Source organism: Choloepus didactylus, chromosome 2, assembly GCF_015220235.1.
Source record: "Choloepus didactylus isolate mChoDid1 chromosome 2, mChoDid1.pri, whole genome shotgun sequence".
In the NCBI taxonomy this organism is placed as follows: domain Eukaryota; kingdom Metazoa; phylum Chordata; class Mammalia; order Pilosa; family Megalonychidae; genus Choloepus; species Choloepus didactylus.
In genome coordinates, this window is record NC_051308.1 from 150,113,574 (window position 1) to 150,130,373 (window position 16,800).

Sequence of the window (16,800 nt, forward strand, 5' to 3'; positions counted from 1 at the left end):
TAAGTGAACTTAGGAATCCCCTACTTTATGTCAAGTCCTCATTCTTGAGGCTTGCTCAGGTGAAACTTATGGTCATAAAGGGGAGGCTGGGCCCATTTATGATTGTGCCTGGGAGTCACCTCCAGAGAGTCTCTTTTGTTGCTCAGATGTGGACTTTTTCTCTCTAAGCCTAACTCTGCAGGTGGATTCATTGCCTTCACCCCAAAGTGGGACAGGACCCCCCAGATGAATGAGTCTTCCTGGCGACGTGGGACACAGACTCCAGCGATGGGCCTGGCCCTGGTATAGAGGGATTGAGAACGCTTTTTTTGGCCAAGGAGGGTGGGGAGGGAGAAAAATCTAACAAGGTAGGGTTTCAGTGGCTAAGAGAATTCAAATAGAGTCAAGTGGCTGTCCTGGAGGTTACTCCCACGCAAGCTTCACCTAGATATGTCAAATCATCACAGCATGATAAGCCCAAGTCAACAGTAGTCTCGAAAACTTTAAATAATACCCAGATCCCAATCTGAGACTCTATAAAGGTTTCACTCACTAAGTTTATTCTTCAGAAATTTAAAATTTTCAGAAAACTCTGAAACCCCGAGGCAATAGCTTCTTCCAGAACATCAACTAGATGTGTCCCCTTTTCTCATAAACTTGACACCCGTTTTAAACATGAACAAGTTAGGCTGGTCCCTGCCTAGACATCCCTGAAGATCAGGAAAGTGATTAAACCAGAGGAAGGGGTAGCAACAGACAAGATGGAATTTAACAAAGGATTATGAATACTAAGTCTTTATATAATTTTCTTTTTCTTGGTTGCTGGGGTAGTAAAATGGCTAGAAGAACAAATTGAAATGGTGAAGCTGTAACCCATAGTATCCTTTGAAATTTGTTCTATAGCTACTTTTCAAATTGTAATTTGAAAGCTACCACCTTTCTGTATATAAGTTATATTTCACAATAAGGAATTATCTGAAACTATAGTACTATAACTCATAACAACTTTGGAAATTTCCTATATAACTACTTGTTAAATCATACTTTGAAAGATATTACCTTTTTCCATATATGTTATACTTCACAATAAGGAAATAAGTGGAACTGCGGAACAATAACTTATAACATTCTTTGACATTTGTTCTCAATTGAACTTGGAAAGTTATCACTTCTATGTATATATGGTATATTCCACAATAAAAAATATGATAAAAAATGCAAAGAAAAAATGAAATAGAACACATTAATGTTAGCAATGGTTGCTTTTGGGTGATGTGACATTGGGTAATTTTTCTCTATTTTTTCTTTTTACTTTTCTGTATTTTTCATTCACTTTTGTAATTAAAAAAATAAAGGCAGCCCTTGCCTTAAAAAAAAAAAAAAAGGAACCATTTAGAACCTCTTCCCTAGCTATAAGGACTTCTAAGTTCATTTTTTTAAACATAAATTCCAGAAATGTCTACAAGTTATACTAAAAAGTTTCCATTAGAAACTTAAGAAATGAAGATTTTCTGAATAAGATAATTATCAAAAAATGATAATCCCCTGTATGCTTATATTTTATCTTAGTGGCAATAAGCTAAAGGCTGAAAGATGGGGTTAAAGCTCTACAAATGTGCGTGTGATGTGTGTGTTGCCCCTTGGTCTTTATATGTGCATGTATCTTTGGGTATCTAAAGTCTCCATAGTTCTCACTGTATGTAAAGCTCTTTATCCATCAGTGGCCCTCATGCCTGCTTTTTCTTTTCCCGGTGACAAAATGCCTTCCTCTCTAAAATGAAATTATTAACTGAGAGGGAAGTGAGGTGCAAGCATAAATTAGTGTATGATTATACTTAATAGGAATCAATAGGATGAGCTTTGACATAATAGTTATGTATTTTAATTTTGTCCTTTAGTTTCCCTAGTTGCTAAAACAAATACCATAAAATGAGCTGGTTTAACTATGTTAAACGGTCGCTATCTTCTGGCCAGCAATCTTTGGGGTTCCTTGGCTTTTCTGTCACATAGCAATGCACATGGCAATGTCTTCTCTATTCCCCTCTGGGTTCCACTGATTCCTGGCTTCTGGTTGCTCCTTGTAGCTTCCTTCTCCATACGATTTTCACTCTGCTTATAAATGACTCCAGTATTCCGGATTTAAAGACCAACCTGATTCAACTGGGCCACACTTTAACTGAATTAACATTTTAAAGAGATCCTATTTACAATGGGACCACACTTGCCAGGATGAGGACCAAGACCAAGAACATGTCAAAACTGGGATACACAAGTCCATCCACCAGCCTGCCCTCTGGACCTCAAAAAGACATGTTCTTCTCACATGCAAAATAGAGTCATTCCATCACAACATCCCCAAAGCTTTAAGTCATTCCAGTAACAATGCTAAGTACAAAGCCTCATCAAAATCAGTCGTGGGTGTGGTCTGTTCCGGGGCAAAATTCCTCTGACGGACATGTGAAACCTACGAAACAAGTTATCAGCTTCCAATATACAATGAAGGGACAGGTATAGGATAAATATTCCTATTCTCATAGGGAGACACTGGAAGGAAAACAGGGATCAGGGGTCTCAAACAAGTCTGAAACCCTGCAGGGCATACTCCATTAGATTTCAAGGTCTGAGAGTCATTTACGGATGATGTTTTGTCCCCCGGGCCTGATGGAACGGCAGCTCCACCCCTTCCAAGTGCTTGCACAGCAGCCATATGTTTCCCAACACTGGAGTAAAGGCCCCGCCCTCTCCAAGCATCAGGATGGCAGCCAGGCCCTCCACCCATGCTGGGGTAGAGAGGCATCTCCAAGGTTTTCCACACACATGGGTGGGCCCACTCTCTTGGTACCAAGGATATCTTTTAGGTCCAGGCCTTTGCTTCCAAGGTACTGCCCTTGAAGTCATTCTTCCTTCAATTTGTCCCTTCACTGTCCTTTTCCGTTCAGGCCGGCAGTAGTTCTGGTCATAAAAATTTTGCAAAAACCTTGTCAGCTTTGTATGCAGTTCAAATGGGTTCAAACCATCAGACAACAGAACTTTTCACAGATCTCTCCTGGATAACTTCATTTCCAATCTTGACTTTCATTGAAATGGCTGACTGGATCCATGTTCAGCCACACCCTTTTTTGCAAAGGGCTGTTCAGTTTAACCCTCACATGAAGCCCCGTCCTCTGGGTACTCACTTCCTGAAAGCTCAGGGAGATCCCTGATGGAGCCACTGCTGATTCTAGTCACAGAGCACAGTATCTGGGTAGATAGAGAATTTTCCTTATTATTAATTTCTGGTTTCCTTGTCTTTAACAGTTTACTTCTCATTTAATCTTTTTTCTCTCTCATTTCACTATAAGCTGTAAGGAGAAAAACAGACTGCACCTTCCACACTTAGTATGGAAATCTCTTTGGCTAAATATCCAAGTTCCTGGCTTTTAAATTTTGCCTTCCATCTAACATCAGAATTCAATTTCACCAAGTTCTCTGACACTTCATAATAAGGACTACCTTTTTTCCAATTTCCAGTGACACAGTTATTTCCTTCTAAGACCTCATCAGAAGTACCTTTAAACATCATATTTCTACCAACATTCTGTTCATGACAAATTATGTCCTTTCTACAATATAAACCTTCTCTACAGCTGTCTCTAATTTTTTTTTTTTCCTCTGATAAAACAACAGGAATATATTGGCTCATGGTTTTGAGGCAAGAAGAAGTTCAAAATCAAGATGTCATCAAGTTGATGCTTTCTCCCAGAAGATTGTGGAGTTCTGGGGCTGGTTGCTGGCAATCGTTGAGCCTTGGCTCTTCTGTCACCTGCTAGTGCACATGGCAGGTTCTTCTGGCCTCTCTCTTCTCTTCAGGGTTCTGCTGACTTTCAGCTTTTGGCTACTCCCTCTGTGGCTTTCTCTCTCTCTCTGGATAAATTTCATTTTTCTTATAAAAGACTCCAATAATAGGATTAAGACCCATCCTGACTGAGTTGGGCAATACCTTAACTGAAGTAACCTCATCAAAAGAGCCTATTTACAAAGGGTTCATGCCCATAGGAATGGATTAAGATTAGGAACACGTTTTTCTGGGGCACATAGCTCCAAGCCACCACAATGTCTGTGTCAACTGGTATACCTTAGTATTTAGCACAAGAGCCCAGTCACAAAGAGTGTTCAATAAACTTATGTCTCACTCATTTTTGAGCCCTCACAAAATTACTCAGTTCCATCCATTACCCAATTCCAAAGCCGTTTCCACATTTTTAGGTGTTTGTAATAGCAGCACCCCACTTTCTGGTACCAAAAACTGTTTTAATTTCCTAGCTGTGAACAAAATACCATACAATGGGCTGGTTTAACAACAAGAAATTATTGGCTCAAATGATTAGTTTCAGAGGCTAGATGGCTTGTTTCCTCCCAGGGTTGGCATCTTCTGGCTGGTCAGCAATTTTTGGGGTTCCTTGGCTTTTCTGTAACACGGCAATGCACATGATGATGTCTTTTCCTTTCTTCTCAGGGTTTCAGTGACTTCTGGCTGCTCCCTATGGCTTCTCGCTCTGTCTGATTTACACTCTGCTTATAAAGGACTCCAATAATCCAGATTAAAGCTCAATCTGATTCAGTTGGGTCACATCTTAACTGAAGTAACATTTTTAAGAGATTTTATTTACAATGGGACTATACCCACTAGAATGAGGACCAAGACCAAGAACATGTCCAAACTGGGGTACACAATTCAATCCACCACAATCCCCATCTCACACGGTAATATTTACTATAAAAGGGTGATATAAGGATAAGATTGGGGGTGAAAGGGACTATCAGCTGAGCCACAGATTCCCTAGGGGGGGCAGAAATATGAAAGGCTGAAGGGGATTTTCTGAGAAAAGAAGTAAGAAATAAAAAAAATATGGAGGCAGGAGAAAGAACTCTTAGAAGGTGATAACCAAAGAATAAGGAGTCAGTTAAACAAAGACAGAGAAAGTACAAATATAGAATGGAAAGGATGACCTGCAAGAAGGGCCTGCGGCAAGTTAGAAAGAATTCTGAGAAAACAAGATTTCAAAGGCAAAATGCCAGCAAGCACTAGCTAACTTGGTGTCCATAGTGACCAAGAATTTTAAAAGAAGCAAAAGGGCCCTGCCTGGAAGGAGTTTATTTGTCCAAGGATCAAGAGGAAGGCTAAGTCATTACTACTAAGGATTAGAAGAAGAAAAAAGGGTAGACCTAGCTCTTGGTTTAAGTAGAGGCTAATTAAAGGGAAGGACTCAATGCAAATGTCCAAAAAAAAAGCCAGTGGAGATTGTTTACAGCTACAACCTCAAGACTAACACCTATTTTTTGTGGGTCACCTACCCTAAAATAAGAGGTTCCTTATATCATATCCAAAGTTAGGGAAGTCAAACAATGCATAGGGCTAGCAAAGCTTTCAGTATTTTGTGCCACATGGGTGCCTCTATTAAAATTAAACAGTAGAAATTTACCTTAGAATGGAATAATCACCTATAATACTTTAATGGTAACCTTTATTTCATTTTCCATGCTTTTTTTCATTCCTTGCTGTACATTTTGCAGAAGAATTGGCAACAGTTAGATACTAAGAATGGTAGGAACTAACATGTGCCCTCAGTAAGCAGCTACTTATGAAAATAAGATTTTTAATCACTGGCTTAGAAAGCAGGATTCTGAGATTACTGCTAGGACTAAGCCTCTGACTTGTCAACTAAAAAAATTACTTCCCCTTTAGTATAATGAATTGCAGAAGTACAGTTAAACTTTAATTATCTGAGGATTTATTAGCAGGCATAGGATACGGTGGGTGAGCAGAGATACTGGTATTTTTTTTGTCAGTGACCAAAATATTTACAAATTTCATAAAATGGAAAGAACTTTCTAAAAAATTAATACGATCTGTTTCAAAAATTACCAATTCAACCGAAACACTGAATAGTAGAAATGACAAAAGATTTGTTCTTATGGTTGATAAAAAATTTATATCAGGGCATTCAAGTAAAGTTATTTTCTGTGTTCTTATTTAATGAATCATGTGAGTTGTATCTGGTTGGGTGACACAGATGCTGGCTCACTGAAGCCTATTCTAATGTCTCCCAGCACAGCCTTCCTAGGGATAGGGAAGCCAGAATAACATGTCAGACTGAAGTAATATCAAAGAAAAGAGAAAGCAGGGCTGGAGATGCTATGAGGTTGGCTCATAACACTTTGTGACCTGTGAGGGTCTGGTAAGTATTCAGTGTCCTATGGGCTTCAATGACCCAACAAGCCCCAAGCAGTAGCAGTAATGCAGTAATAAATGGACCTCAAAAGAAGAGTTTTTCAATTCAAGCTGAAAAACACTACACTCACTAGATTTTAACCCTATTGAAAGACAGCCTTAGAAGCCACTAGTGTTTTCTTAAAATGTATTTAATGTTTTATTTATGTTTATAGGTTTAGTTCTTTTAAATATGCTTGATTTTAAAGACGTATATTTATTTGGAAAATAAAACTTTTCTGATGCTATTAATGACAAAATTTGTTGAAGGAAAACGAAATAGCATTAGATATGTTGGTAAAGATACAGGTGTAAAACAATGAGGCCCATTTTGCATGATTAAAAATGAAATTAAAGGACCATTCTGTGTGTGTTATGATTTCCAACATGGGAATGTTCTTCTCATTCAAAAGATAACAATAGTATTTGCAAAGAACAAGGACCTCAGGAGAAAAGATGGCAAAAAATATAAAGAGAATGATTATCAAAATATAGCATATCACTTTACATTAAAGTTATTCTCTTCACATAGGAAAGTAAAGTAAGGCACAAAAGAGAGCTACAACATTTTCTAAGGCAGTTTAACTTTGCTTTTTTCCTTAATCAAAACTGTTTACATTTATTATTTAGAGTAAAAAATCTAAAAGAGTACTTACAATGACAGCAACACCACAGCAATTAAAGTCCACTCTGCAGGTTTGTGAATAATATTTCTATTTGTTAATCTGAAAGACAGCAAGATAAAATTTACCAAATATTTTTATATTTACATAAGCTTATTTCTAGAAGAAATCAGATTTATGATATATCAAAGAAGCACTATTTGTTATGCTTGCTACGTTTGACAGGAAAGAGTCAAAAATATAATAGTATAATAATGTGGCTTAATATTCCAGTATCTGACAATGACCACCTCAAAAGGAATTGTCCAGCCTTAATAAATATTTACAACTCTATTATTATTAGACAAGATAGCAATATAGGAACAATATGGGAAACTGAAATGCAATGTTTATTAAAACACATTCTTTCTCTCTGTCTGTTTATCTATCTATCTATCTACAAAATCTTCCCATAACTATCTCTACCCCTCCCACCCAAATATTTTATTAAAGCTAACAAGGTAAGTAATTCCTAATTTTAATTTTACTTCATCTTTTGCACCTTTCCACTTTTCACCAGTTTGGCATCAGGGTTGTCATAATCCAAAACTTAGACAAACAAGAGTTATCTTACTAAATTGCAAGAATAGGTCTTTATTCGAGAAAACTTAGTTTAAAACAACTGGAAGTAAATTCTATTCTTCATAGTCACCTTACTTTCTAAGAAAGCATTTACAAAGGTCACTCTAAATAAAAAATTATGTAAATCAGTAAGAAAAAGCTAACTAATACATAAATGGGCAAGGGGTATGAGCAGGCAATTTACAGAGGAGGAAAGGTGAATGGCTAATAAACATTTGAAAAGGAGTTCAATCCCCTTCAGAAATTATTATAAAAACAAAAATTGCATTCCATTAGACTGGCAAAAATTAAAGACTGGCAATACCAAGGGCTGATGTGGACATGGACAAATAGTACCTTTCACACAACTGTTAACGCAAGCAACTGAACACCAATTTAGCAACATCTAATAAAGTAGAAAATGCCTATGAATATCCCAGCTATTCTACTTCTAGGTATAATACCTGAAAAAATTCTCACTTAATACATAGAGATGTGTATGAGAAAAGTTAATATAACACTACTTGTAAAAAGAAAAGAAAAATGTAGTATATTCATAGACTACTAAAGAGCTGTTAAAACTGAATGAATTAGACTTACATATTTAACTTTTTTTTTTTTTTTTTTTTAAATCATCATTTTATTGAGATATATTCACATACCACGCAGTCATACAAAACAAATTGTACTTTCGATTGTTTACAGTACCATTACATAGTTGTACATTCAACACCTAAATCAATCCCTGACACCTTCATTAGCACACACACAAAAATAACAAGAATAATAATTAGAGTGAAAAAGAGCAATTGAAGTAAAAAAGAACACTGGGTACCTTTGTCTGTCTGTTTCCCTCCCCTACTTTTCTACACATCCATCCATAAACTAGACAAAGTGGTGTTTGGTCCTTATGGCTTTCCCAATCCCATTGTCACCCCTCATAAGCTACATTTTTATACAACTGTCTTCGAGATTCATGGGTTCTGGGTTGTAGTTTGATAGTTTCAGGTATCCACCACCAGCTACCCCAATTCTTTAGAACCTAAAAAGGGTTGTCTAAAGTGTGCATAAGAGTGCCCACCAGAGTGACCTCTCGGCTCCTTTTGGAATCTCTCTGCCACTGAAGCTTATTTCATTTCCTTTCACATCCCCCTTTTGGTCAAGAAGATGTTCTCCGTCCCACGGTGCCAGGTCTACATTCCTCCCTGGGAGTCATATTCCACGTTGCCAGGGAGATTCACTTCCCTGGGTGTCTGATCCCACGTAGGGGGGAGGGCAGTGATTTCACCTTTCAAGTTGGCTTAGCCAGAGAGAGAGGGCCACATCTGAGCAACAAAGAGGCATTCAGGAGGAGACTCTTAGGCACAAATACAGGGAGGCCTAGCCTCTCCTTTGCAGCAACCGTCTTCCCAAGGGTAAAACTTATGGCAGAGGGCTCAACCCATCAAACCACCAGTCCCCTATGTCTGTGGTCATGTTAGCAACCATGGAGGTGGGGTAGGCGAATACCCCTGCATTCTCCACAGGCTCCTCAAGGGGGCACTACATCTTTTTTTTTTTTTTTTTTTTTTCCCCTTGTTTGTCTTTTTTCTTTTTTTTTTTTTTTTTTTTTTTTTTTTAACTTTCCCTTCTTTTTTCAAATCACCTGTATGAAAAAAAAAGTTAAAAAGAAAACAAACATACAATAAAAGAGCATTTCAAAGAGACCATAGCAAGGGAGTAAGAAAAAGACAACTAACCTAAGATAACTGCTTAACTTCCAACATGTTCCTACTTTACCCCAAGAAAGTTACATAATATAGCAACATTTCAGTGAACTTGTTCCTACTACAACCATCAGAAATTAACAGACCATAGTCATTTCTGGGCATCCCCAGAACGTTAAATAGCTTATCTGTTCTTCCTGGATTATTGTTCCCCCTTCCTTAATTGCTCTCTACTGCTAGTTCCCCTACATTCTACATTATAAACCATTTGTTTTACATTTTTCAAAGTTCACATTAGTGGTAGCATATAATATTTCTCTTTTTGTGCCTGGCTTATTTCGCTCAGCATTATGTCTTCAAGGTTCATCCATGTTGTCATATGTTTCACCAGATCGTTCCTTCTTACTGCCGCGTAGTATTCCATCGTGTGTATATACCACATTTTATTTATCCACTCATCTGTTGAAGGACATTTGGGTTGTTTCCATCTCTTGGCAATTGTGAATAATGCTGCTATGAACATTGGCGTGCAGATATCTGTTCGTGTCACTGCTTTCCGATCTTCCGGGTATATACCGAGGAGTGCAATCGCTGGATCGAATGGTAGCTCTATATCTAGTTTTCTAAGGAACTGCCAGACTGACTTCCAGAGTGGCTGAACCATTATACAGTCCCACCAACAATGAATAAGAGTTCCAATTTCTCCACATCCCCTCCAGCATTTGTAGTTTCCTGTTTGTTTAATGGCAGCCATTCTAACCGGTGTTAGATGGTATCTCATTGTGGTCTTAATTTGCATCTCTCTAATAGCTAGTGAAGCTGAACATTTTTTCATGTGTTTCTTGGTCATTTGTATTTCCTCTTCAGAGAACTGTCTTTTCATATCTTTTGCCCATTTTATAATTGGGCTGTCTGTACTATTGTCATTGAGTTGTAGGATTTCTTTGTATATGCAAGATATCAGTCTTTTGTCAGATACATGGTTTCCAAAAATTTTTTCCCATTGAGTTGGCTGCCTCTTTACCTTTTTGAGAAATTCCTTTGAGGTGCAGAAACTTCTAAGCTTGAGGAGTTCCCATTTATCTATTTTCTCTTTTGTTGCTTGTGCTTTGGGTGTAAAGTCTAGGAAGTGGCCTCCTAATACAAGGTCTTGAAGATGTTTTCCTACATTATCTTCTAGGAGTTTTATGGTACTTTCTTTTATATTGAGATCTTTGGTCCATTTTGAGTTAATTTTTGTGTAGGGGGTGAGGTAGGGGTCCTCTTTCATTCTTTTGGATATGGATATCCAACTCTCCCAGCCCCATTTGTTGAAAAGACCATTATGGCTCAGTTCGGTGACTTTGGGGGCCTTATCAAAGATCAGTCGGCCATAGATCTGAGGGTCTATCTCTGAATTCTCAATTCGATTCCATTGATCTATATGTCTATCTTTGTGCCAGTACCATGCTGTCTTGGCAACTGTGGCTTTATAATAAGCTTCAAAGTCAGGGAGTGTAAGTCCTCCCACTTCGTTTTTCTTTTTTAGAGTGTCTTTAGCAATTCGAGGCATCTTCCCTTTCCAAATAAATTTGATAACTAGCTTTTCCAAGTCTGCAAAGTAGGTTGTTGGAATTTTGATTGGGATTGCATTGAATCTGTAGATGAGTTTGGGTAGAATTGACATCTTAATGACATTTAGCCTTCCTATCCATGAACATGGAATATTTTTCCATCTTTTAAGGTCCCCTTCTATTTCTTTTAGTAGAGTTATGTAGTTTTCTTTGTATAGGTCTTTTACATCTTTGGTTAAGTTGATTCCTAGGTACTTGATTTTTTTAGTTGCTATTGAAAATGGTATCTTTTTCTTGAGTGTCTCTTCAGTTTGTTCATTTCTAGCATATAGAAACATTACTGACTTATGTGCATTAATCTTGTATCCCGCTACTTTGCTAAATTTGTTTATTAGCTCTAGTAGGTGTATCGTTGATTTCTCAGGGTTTTCTAGATATAAGATCATATCATCTGCAAACAATGACAGTTTTACTTCTTCTTTTCCAATTTGGATGCCTTTTATTTCTTTGTCTTGCCGGATTGCCCTGGCTAGCACTTCCAGCACAATGTTGAATAACAGTGGTGACAGCGGGCATCCTTGTCTTGTTCCTGATCTTAGAGGGAAGGCTTTCAGTCTCTCACCATTGAGTACTATGCTGGCTGTGGGTTTTTCATATATGCTCTTTATCATGTTGAGGAAGTTTCCTTCAATTCCTACCTTTTGAAGTGTTTTTATCAAAAAGGGATGTTGGATTTTGTCAAATGCTTTTTCAGCATCTATTGAGATGATCAATTGATTTTTCCCTTTCGAGTTTTTAATGTGTTGTAATACATTGATTGTTTTTCTGATGTTGAACCATCCTTGCATGCCTGGAATGAACCCCACTTGGTCATGGTGTATGATTTTTTTAATGTGTCTTTGGATTCGATTTGCAAGTATTTTGTTGAGGATTTTTGCATCTATATTCATTAGGGAGATTGGCCGGTAGTTTTCCTTTTTTGTAGCATCTTTGCCTGGTTTTGGTATTAGATTGATGTTAGCTTCATAAAATGAGTTAGGTAGTGTTCCATTTTTTTCAATGTTTGAAAGAGTTTGAGTAAGATTGGTGTCAGTTCTTTCTGGAAAGTTTGGTAGAATTCCCCTGTGAAGCCATCTGGCCCTGGGCATTTATTTGTGGGAAGATTTTTGATGACTGATTGGATCTCTTTGCTTGTGATGGGTTGGTTGAGGTCTTCTATTTCTTCTCTGGTCAGTCTAGGTTGTTCATATGTTTCCAGGAAATTGTCCATTTCTTCTACATTATCCAGTTTGTTGCCATACAGTTGTTCATAATATCCTCTTATAATTTTTTTAATTTCTTCAGGATCTGCAGTTATGTCACCTTTTTCATTCATTATTTTGTTTATATGGGTCTTCTCTCTTTTTGATTTTGTCAGTCTAGCTAGGGGCTTGTCAATCTTGTTGATCTTCTCAAAGAACCAACTTTTGGTGATATTTATCCTTTCTATTGTTTTTTTGTTCTCTATGTCATTTATTTCTGCTTTAATCCTTGTTATTTCTTTTCTTCTACTTGGTTTAGGATTGGTTTGCTGTTCATTTTCTAGCTTCTTCAGTTGATCCATTAGTTCTTTGATTTTGGCTCTTTCTTCCTTTTTAATATATGCGTTTAGTGCTATAAATTTCCCCCTTAGCACTGCTTTTGCTGCATCCCATAGGTTTTGGTATGTTGTGTTCTCATTTTCATTCGTCTCTATATATTTAGCAATTTCTCTTGCTATTTCTTCTTTAACCCACTGATTGTTTAGGAGTGTGTTGTTTAACCTCCAGGTATTTGTGAATTTTCTAAGTCTCTGATGGTTATTGACTTCTAATTGTATTCCATTGTGGTCAGAGAATGTGCTTTGAATGATTTCAATCTTTTTAAATTTATTGAGGCTTGTTTTATGTCCCAGCATATGATCTATTCTGGAGAAAGTTCCGTGAGCACTAGAAAAGTATGTGTATCCTGGTGATTTGGGATGTAATGTCCTGTAGATGTCTGTTAAATCTAATTCATTTATCAGATTGTTTAGGTTTTCAATTTCCTTATTGGTCTTCTGTCTGGTTGATCTATCTATAGGAGAGAGTGATGTGTTGAAGTCTCCCACAATTATTGTGGAAACATCAATTGCTTCCTTTAGTTTTGCCAATGTTTCTCTCATGTATTTTGTGGCACCTTGATTGGGTGCATAGACATTTACGATTGTTATTTCTTCTTGCTGAATTGCCCCTTTTATTAGTATGTAGTGGCCTTCTTTGTCTCTCAAAACATCCCTGCATTTGAAGTCTATTTTATCTGAGATTAATATTGCTACACCTGCTTTCTTTTGGCTGTAGCTTGCATGAAATATTTTTTTCCATCCTTTCACTTTCAATTTCTTTGTGTCCCTGTGTCTAAGATGAGTCTCTTGTATGCAACATATTGATGGTTCATTTTTTTTGATCCATTCTGCGAATCTATATCTTTTAATTGGGGAGTTTAATCCATTTACATTCAACGTTAAAACCGTGAAGGCATTTCTTGAATCGGCCATCTTATCCTTTGGATTATGTTTGCCATATTTTTCCCTCTCTCTATTAATATCCTTTATTGTACCCATACCGAATCTCTTTAGTACTGAACCTTTCTCCAAGTCTCTCTGTCCTGTCTTTGTTTCTCTGTCTGTAGGGCTCCCTTTAGTATCTCCAGTAGGGCAGGTCTCTTGTTAGCAAATTCTCTCAGCATTTCTTTGTCTGTGAAAAATTTAAGCTCTCCCTCAAATTTGAAGGAGAGCTTTGCTGGATAAAGTATTCTTGGCTGGAAATTCCTCTCTCTCAGAATTTTAAATATATCGTGCCATTGCCTTCTCGCCTCCATGGTGGCTGCTGAGTAGTCACTACTTAGTCTTATGCTGTTTCCTTTGTATGTGGTGAATTGCTTTTCTCTTGCTGCTTTCAGAACTTGCTCCTTCTCTTCTATGTTTGACAGTGTGATCAGTATATGTCTCGGAGTGGGTTTTTTTGGATTTATTCTATTTGGAGTTCGCTGAGCATTTATGATTTGTGTATTTATGTTGTTTAGAAGATTTGGGAAGTTTTCCCCAACAATTTCTTTGAATACTCTTCCTAGACCTTTACCCTTTTCTTCCCCTTCTGGGACACCAATGAGTCTTATATTCGGACGCTTCATATTATCTATCATATCCCTGAGGTCCATTTCGAGTTTTTCAATTTTTTTCCCCATTCTTTCTTTTATGCTTTCATTTTCCATTCTGTCATCTTCCAGGTCACTGATTCGTTGTTCAACTTCCTCTAGTCTTGTACTATGAGTGTCCAGAATCTTTTTAATTTGGTCAACAGTTTCTTTAATTTCCATAAGATCATCCATTTTTTTATTTAGTCTTGCAATGTCTTCTTTATGCTCTTCTAGGGTCTTCTTGATTTCCTTCATATCCCGTACTAGGGTCTCATTGTTCATCTTTAGTTCTTTGAGTAGCTGCTCTAGGTGTGTCTCTTCTGGTCTTTTGATTTGGGTGCTTGGGCTTGGGTTATCCATATCGTCTGGTTTTTTCATATGCTTTATAATTTTCTGTTGTTTTTGGCCTCGTGGCATTTGCTGTCCTTGATAGGGTTCTTTTAGGGTTTGTAGACCAGTTGAAGTCCTTATCTCTAATTTATCAGATCTACAGCTTCGTGGAGTACACTTTCTCTAACTAACCAGCAGGTGGCGTCCACGAGCCACCTGTTCTCCACAAGCCAGTTCTCCCCTGCTTAGCCTTTTTGGTGAGTGGGGGAGTGAGTCTTGTGGGGCCCAATTGGTGTCCCAAGCTTGCGTGTGTAGTTGGTGTTGCCTGCCCTGTATGTGGGGCGTGTTTCTGGGCAGTCGGGGAGGGGGGGTGGCCCTAACAATCAAATCTCCCTGATGATCCTAGAGTTTTAAAGCTACTGCAATAGTCTAATCCTTCAGTTCAGTCCTGCCACAGTTTGTCTCTGCCACTGACCCACAAGTCTTTGGTATTGGCGTATGGCTCCTGAGACTTGCAAGTGGGCCCCTCTTCCAGGCTGTGCACCCCGGGTCCTCTGTTGAGGGATGACTGTGCTATGTCACAGGTGAGTGCCGTCCCCCCAGGGCAGTTCTGGGCTGCTGGGCTGTGTTGGGAGGCTCCCAGTCTGCTCAAATGATGGCTGAATGGGGCTCTGTTAATTCACACTGCTCCCCCTTCCCAGCTCTGGGACATTCAGCTGAGGTTGCAGGGAAGGCTAATGTCCACGCCCAGTTTTGTGGTGTGTGCCTGTTATTTGAAGCACTTCCGTCACACTGGGTTGTCTGGGGCAGCTCTGGGCTATGGGGCTGGCGATGGGCAGGAGTGTTTCCTGTCCACCAGGATGGTGGCTGTGAGCGGACACCCCCCTTTTCTTGGGAAGTTGTGTTGTTTAGTGAATTTTCTCAGCCACTGGATTATTGCCTTTTGTCTCAGAGCTCTCTTATTTCTGCTCTTGACTTGACGTGCCCAAATTTCAATTCTTTGAAGCTTTCTGTATTGAGCTTCTTAGAGTAATTGTTTTAGAAAAAGCAAAAGGATTTAAAAAAAAAAAAAAAAAAAAAAAAAAAAAAAAAAAAAAAAAAAACAAAAAAACGGCCCTCCTCAGAGATCTAATGGGTTATTGAAATGCTAATAGACAAAGCAACCAGGGCCATTAAGGAAAGGTGCCCTGGGCAGAGAGATCAGCCTTGCTTCGGGATTTGCATATGCGCCTCAAGGCCTGATCTCCGCCCTTCCCCTTTCTGTGTTCACCAGAACTCCAAAAATCCTCTGCTTTTACTTTGGAGCTTCTCGTGTTGTTTTCCTTCTATGCCCGTCTCCTCTCTGCTGGGCTGGCTGCTCTCAGAGTCTCTGGTGTCTGGCCTCAGTCTATCTATGGTTGGAGTTTGAATCAGTAGAATGAGTTTCCGATGAGAGCAGCCACTGCAATTCTCCCTTCTCCTTCCTGGAGCTGACAGCCCCTCCTCCCCCGGGACTGAGCCTGGCAGGGAGGGGCGCGGGTCCCCTGGCCGCAAAAACTTACAGATTTCGGTGATCTCAGCAGTTCCACGTTTTCATGAGTGTTGTATGAAGTATGCCCAAAGACAGATTGCTCTGTGGTGTCCAGTCCACGCAGTTCCTGGCTTTTTACCTACTTTCCTGGAGGAGTAACTAAAACATACAGCTCACCAGTCTGCCATCTTGCCCCGCCTCCCCATATTTAACTTTAATAATTTAGAATGAAGGAAAGTAAGTATGGTATGGCATTACTTATAAAAATCAAGAACAGATAACACTAAATATTATTTATGGACACACATATATGTAGTAAAAGGATAAAAACAAGGACCAGAAGAATACATATCAAATTCATAACATCATTTGCTTCTGGAGAGGAAAGTGGGAGAATGGATTAGGAAAGAGAACAAAGGGGACTTGGCATCTTAAGGCCTTTGCACTGGCTATTCCCTCTGCCTGAAATCATGTTCCCCAGATATGTGTAACTTTCTCACCTTCTTCAGGTCTTTGATCAAATGTCACCTCTGGAATAAGGCTTATTAGGACCACCTTATTAATCGTACAACTTGCTTCCTACCTCCTACCCAAATATTCCTGATCCCCTTACCCTGCTATATATATTTTCTTTTTTTCCTTAACACTTACCACTTTTTAACATTTAATTATTGTTTATTATTTGTTTTATCCTGCCTGAGGGCAGGAATCTTTGTGTTCCAAGTGCCCAGAACAAGTGCCTGGCAGTCAGTAGGCATTCAATAACATATGTGTGAATGAATGAACCAACCTATAATGCTTCACTTCCTTAATTTAAAAATATACATATGAATCAAATATTATAAAATATTAATATCTATTAATTCTGAGTGGGGAATATGTGTACCTTTGTTACCTGAATCTGTTATTTCCCCATAGTTTAAAATGTTTTACAAATAAGCCTACATGATGTAAAAAGGAGGTAAAGTATAGTGGTTAAAGATCCAGATAGAGATGGGTTCAATATCCAGATCTGTCACTTACTAGGGTTTAACTTAGACAAGTTACTTACTGG

General features: G+C 38.4%; 1 protein-coding gene across 5 annotated transcripts in view; it reads right to left on the reverse strand.

Annotated features, from left to right (window-relative positions):
- RPAP2 (RNA polymerase II associated protein 2) overlaps nucleotides 1-16,800 on the reverse strand; it is a 197,068-nt gene that overhangs the window by 75,740 nt on the left and 104,528 nt on the right. For all 5 annotated transcript variants that reach the window (XR_005215302.1, XM_037826647.1, XM_037826644.1 and 2 more), the window contains exon 11: nucleotides 6,886-6,954. Coding sequence is in view for 4 of the 5 variants with exons in the window: in XM_037826647.1 (XP_037682575.1) it covers nucleotides 6,886-6,954 (69 nt within the window). In the remaining variant the exon portion in view is untranslated. The remainder of the gene's footprint in view (nucleotides 1-6,885; nucleotides 6,955-16,800) is intronic.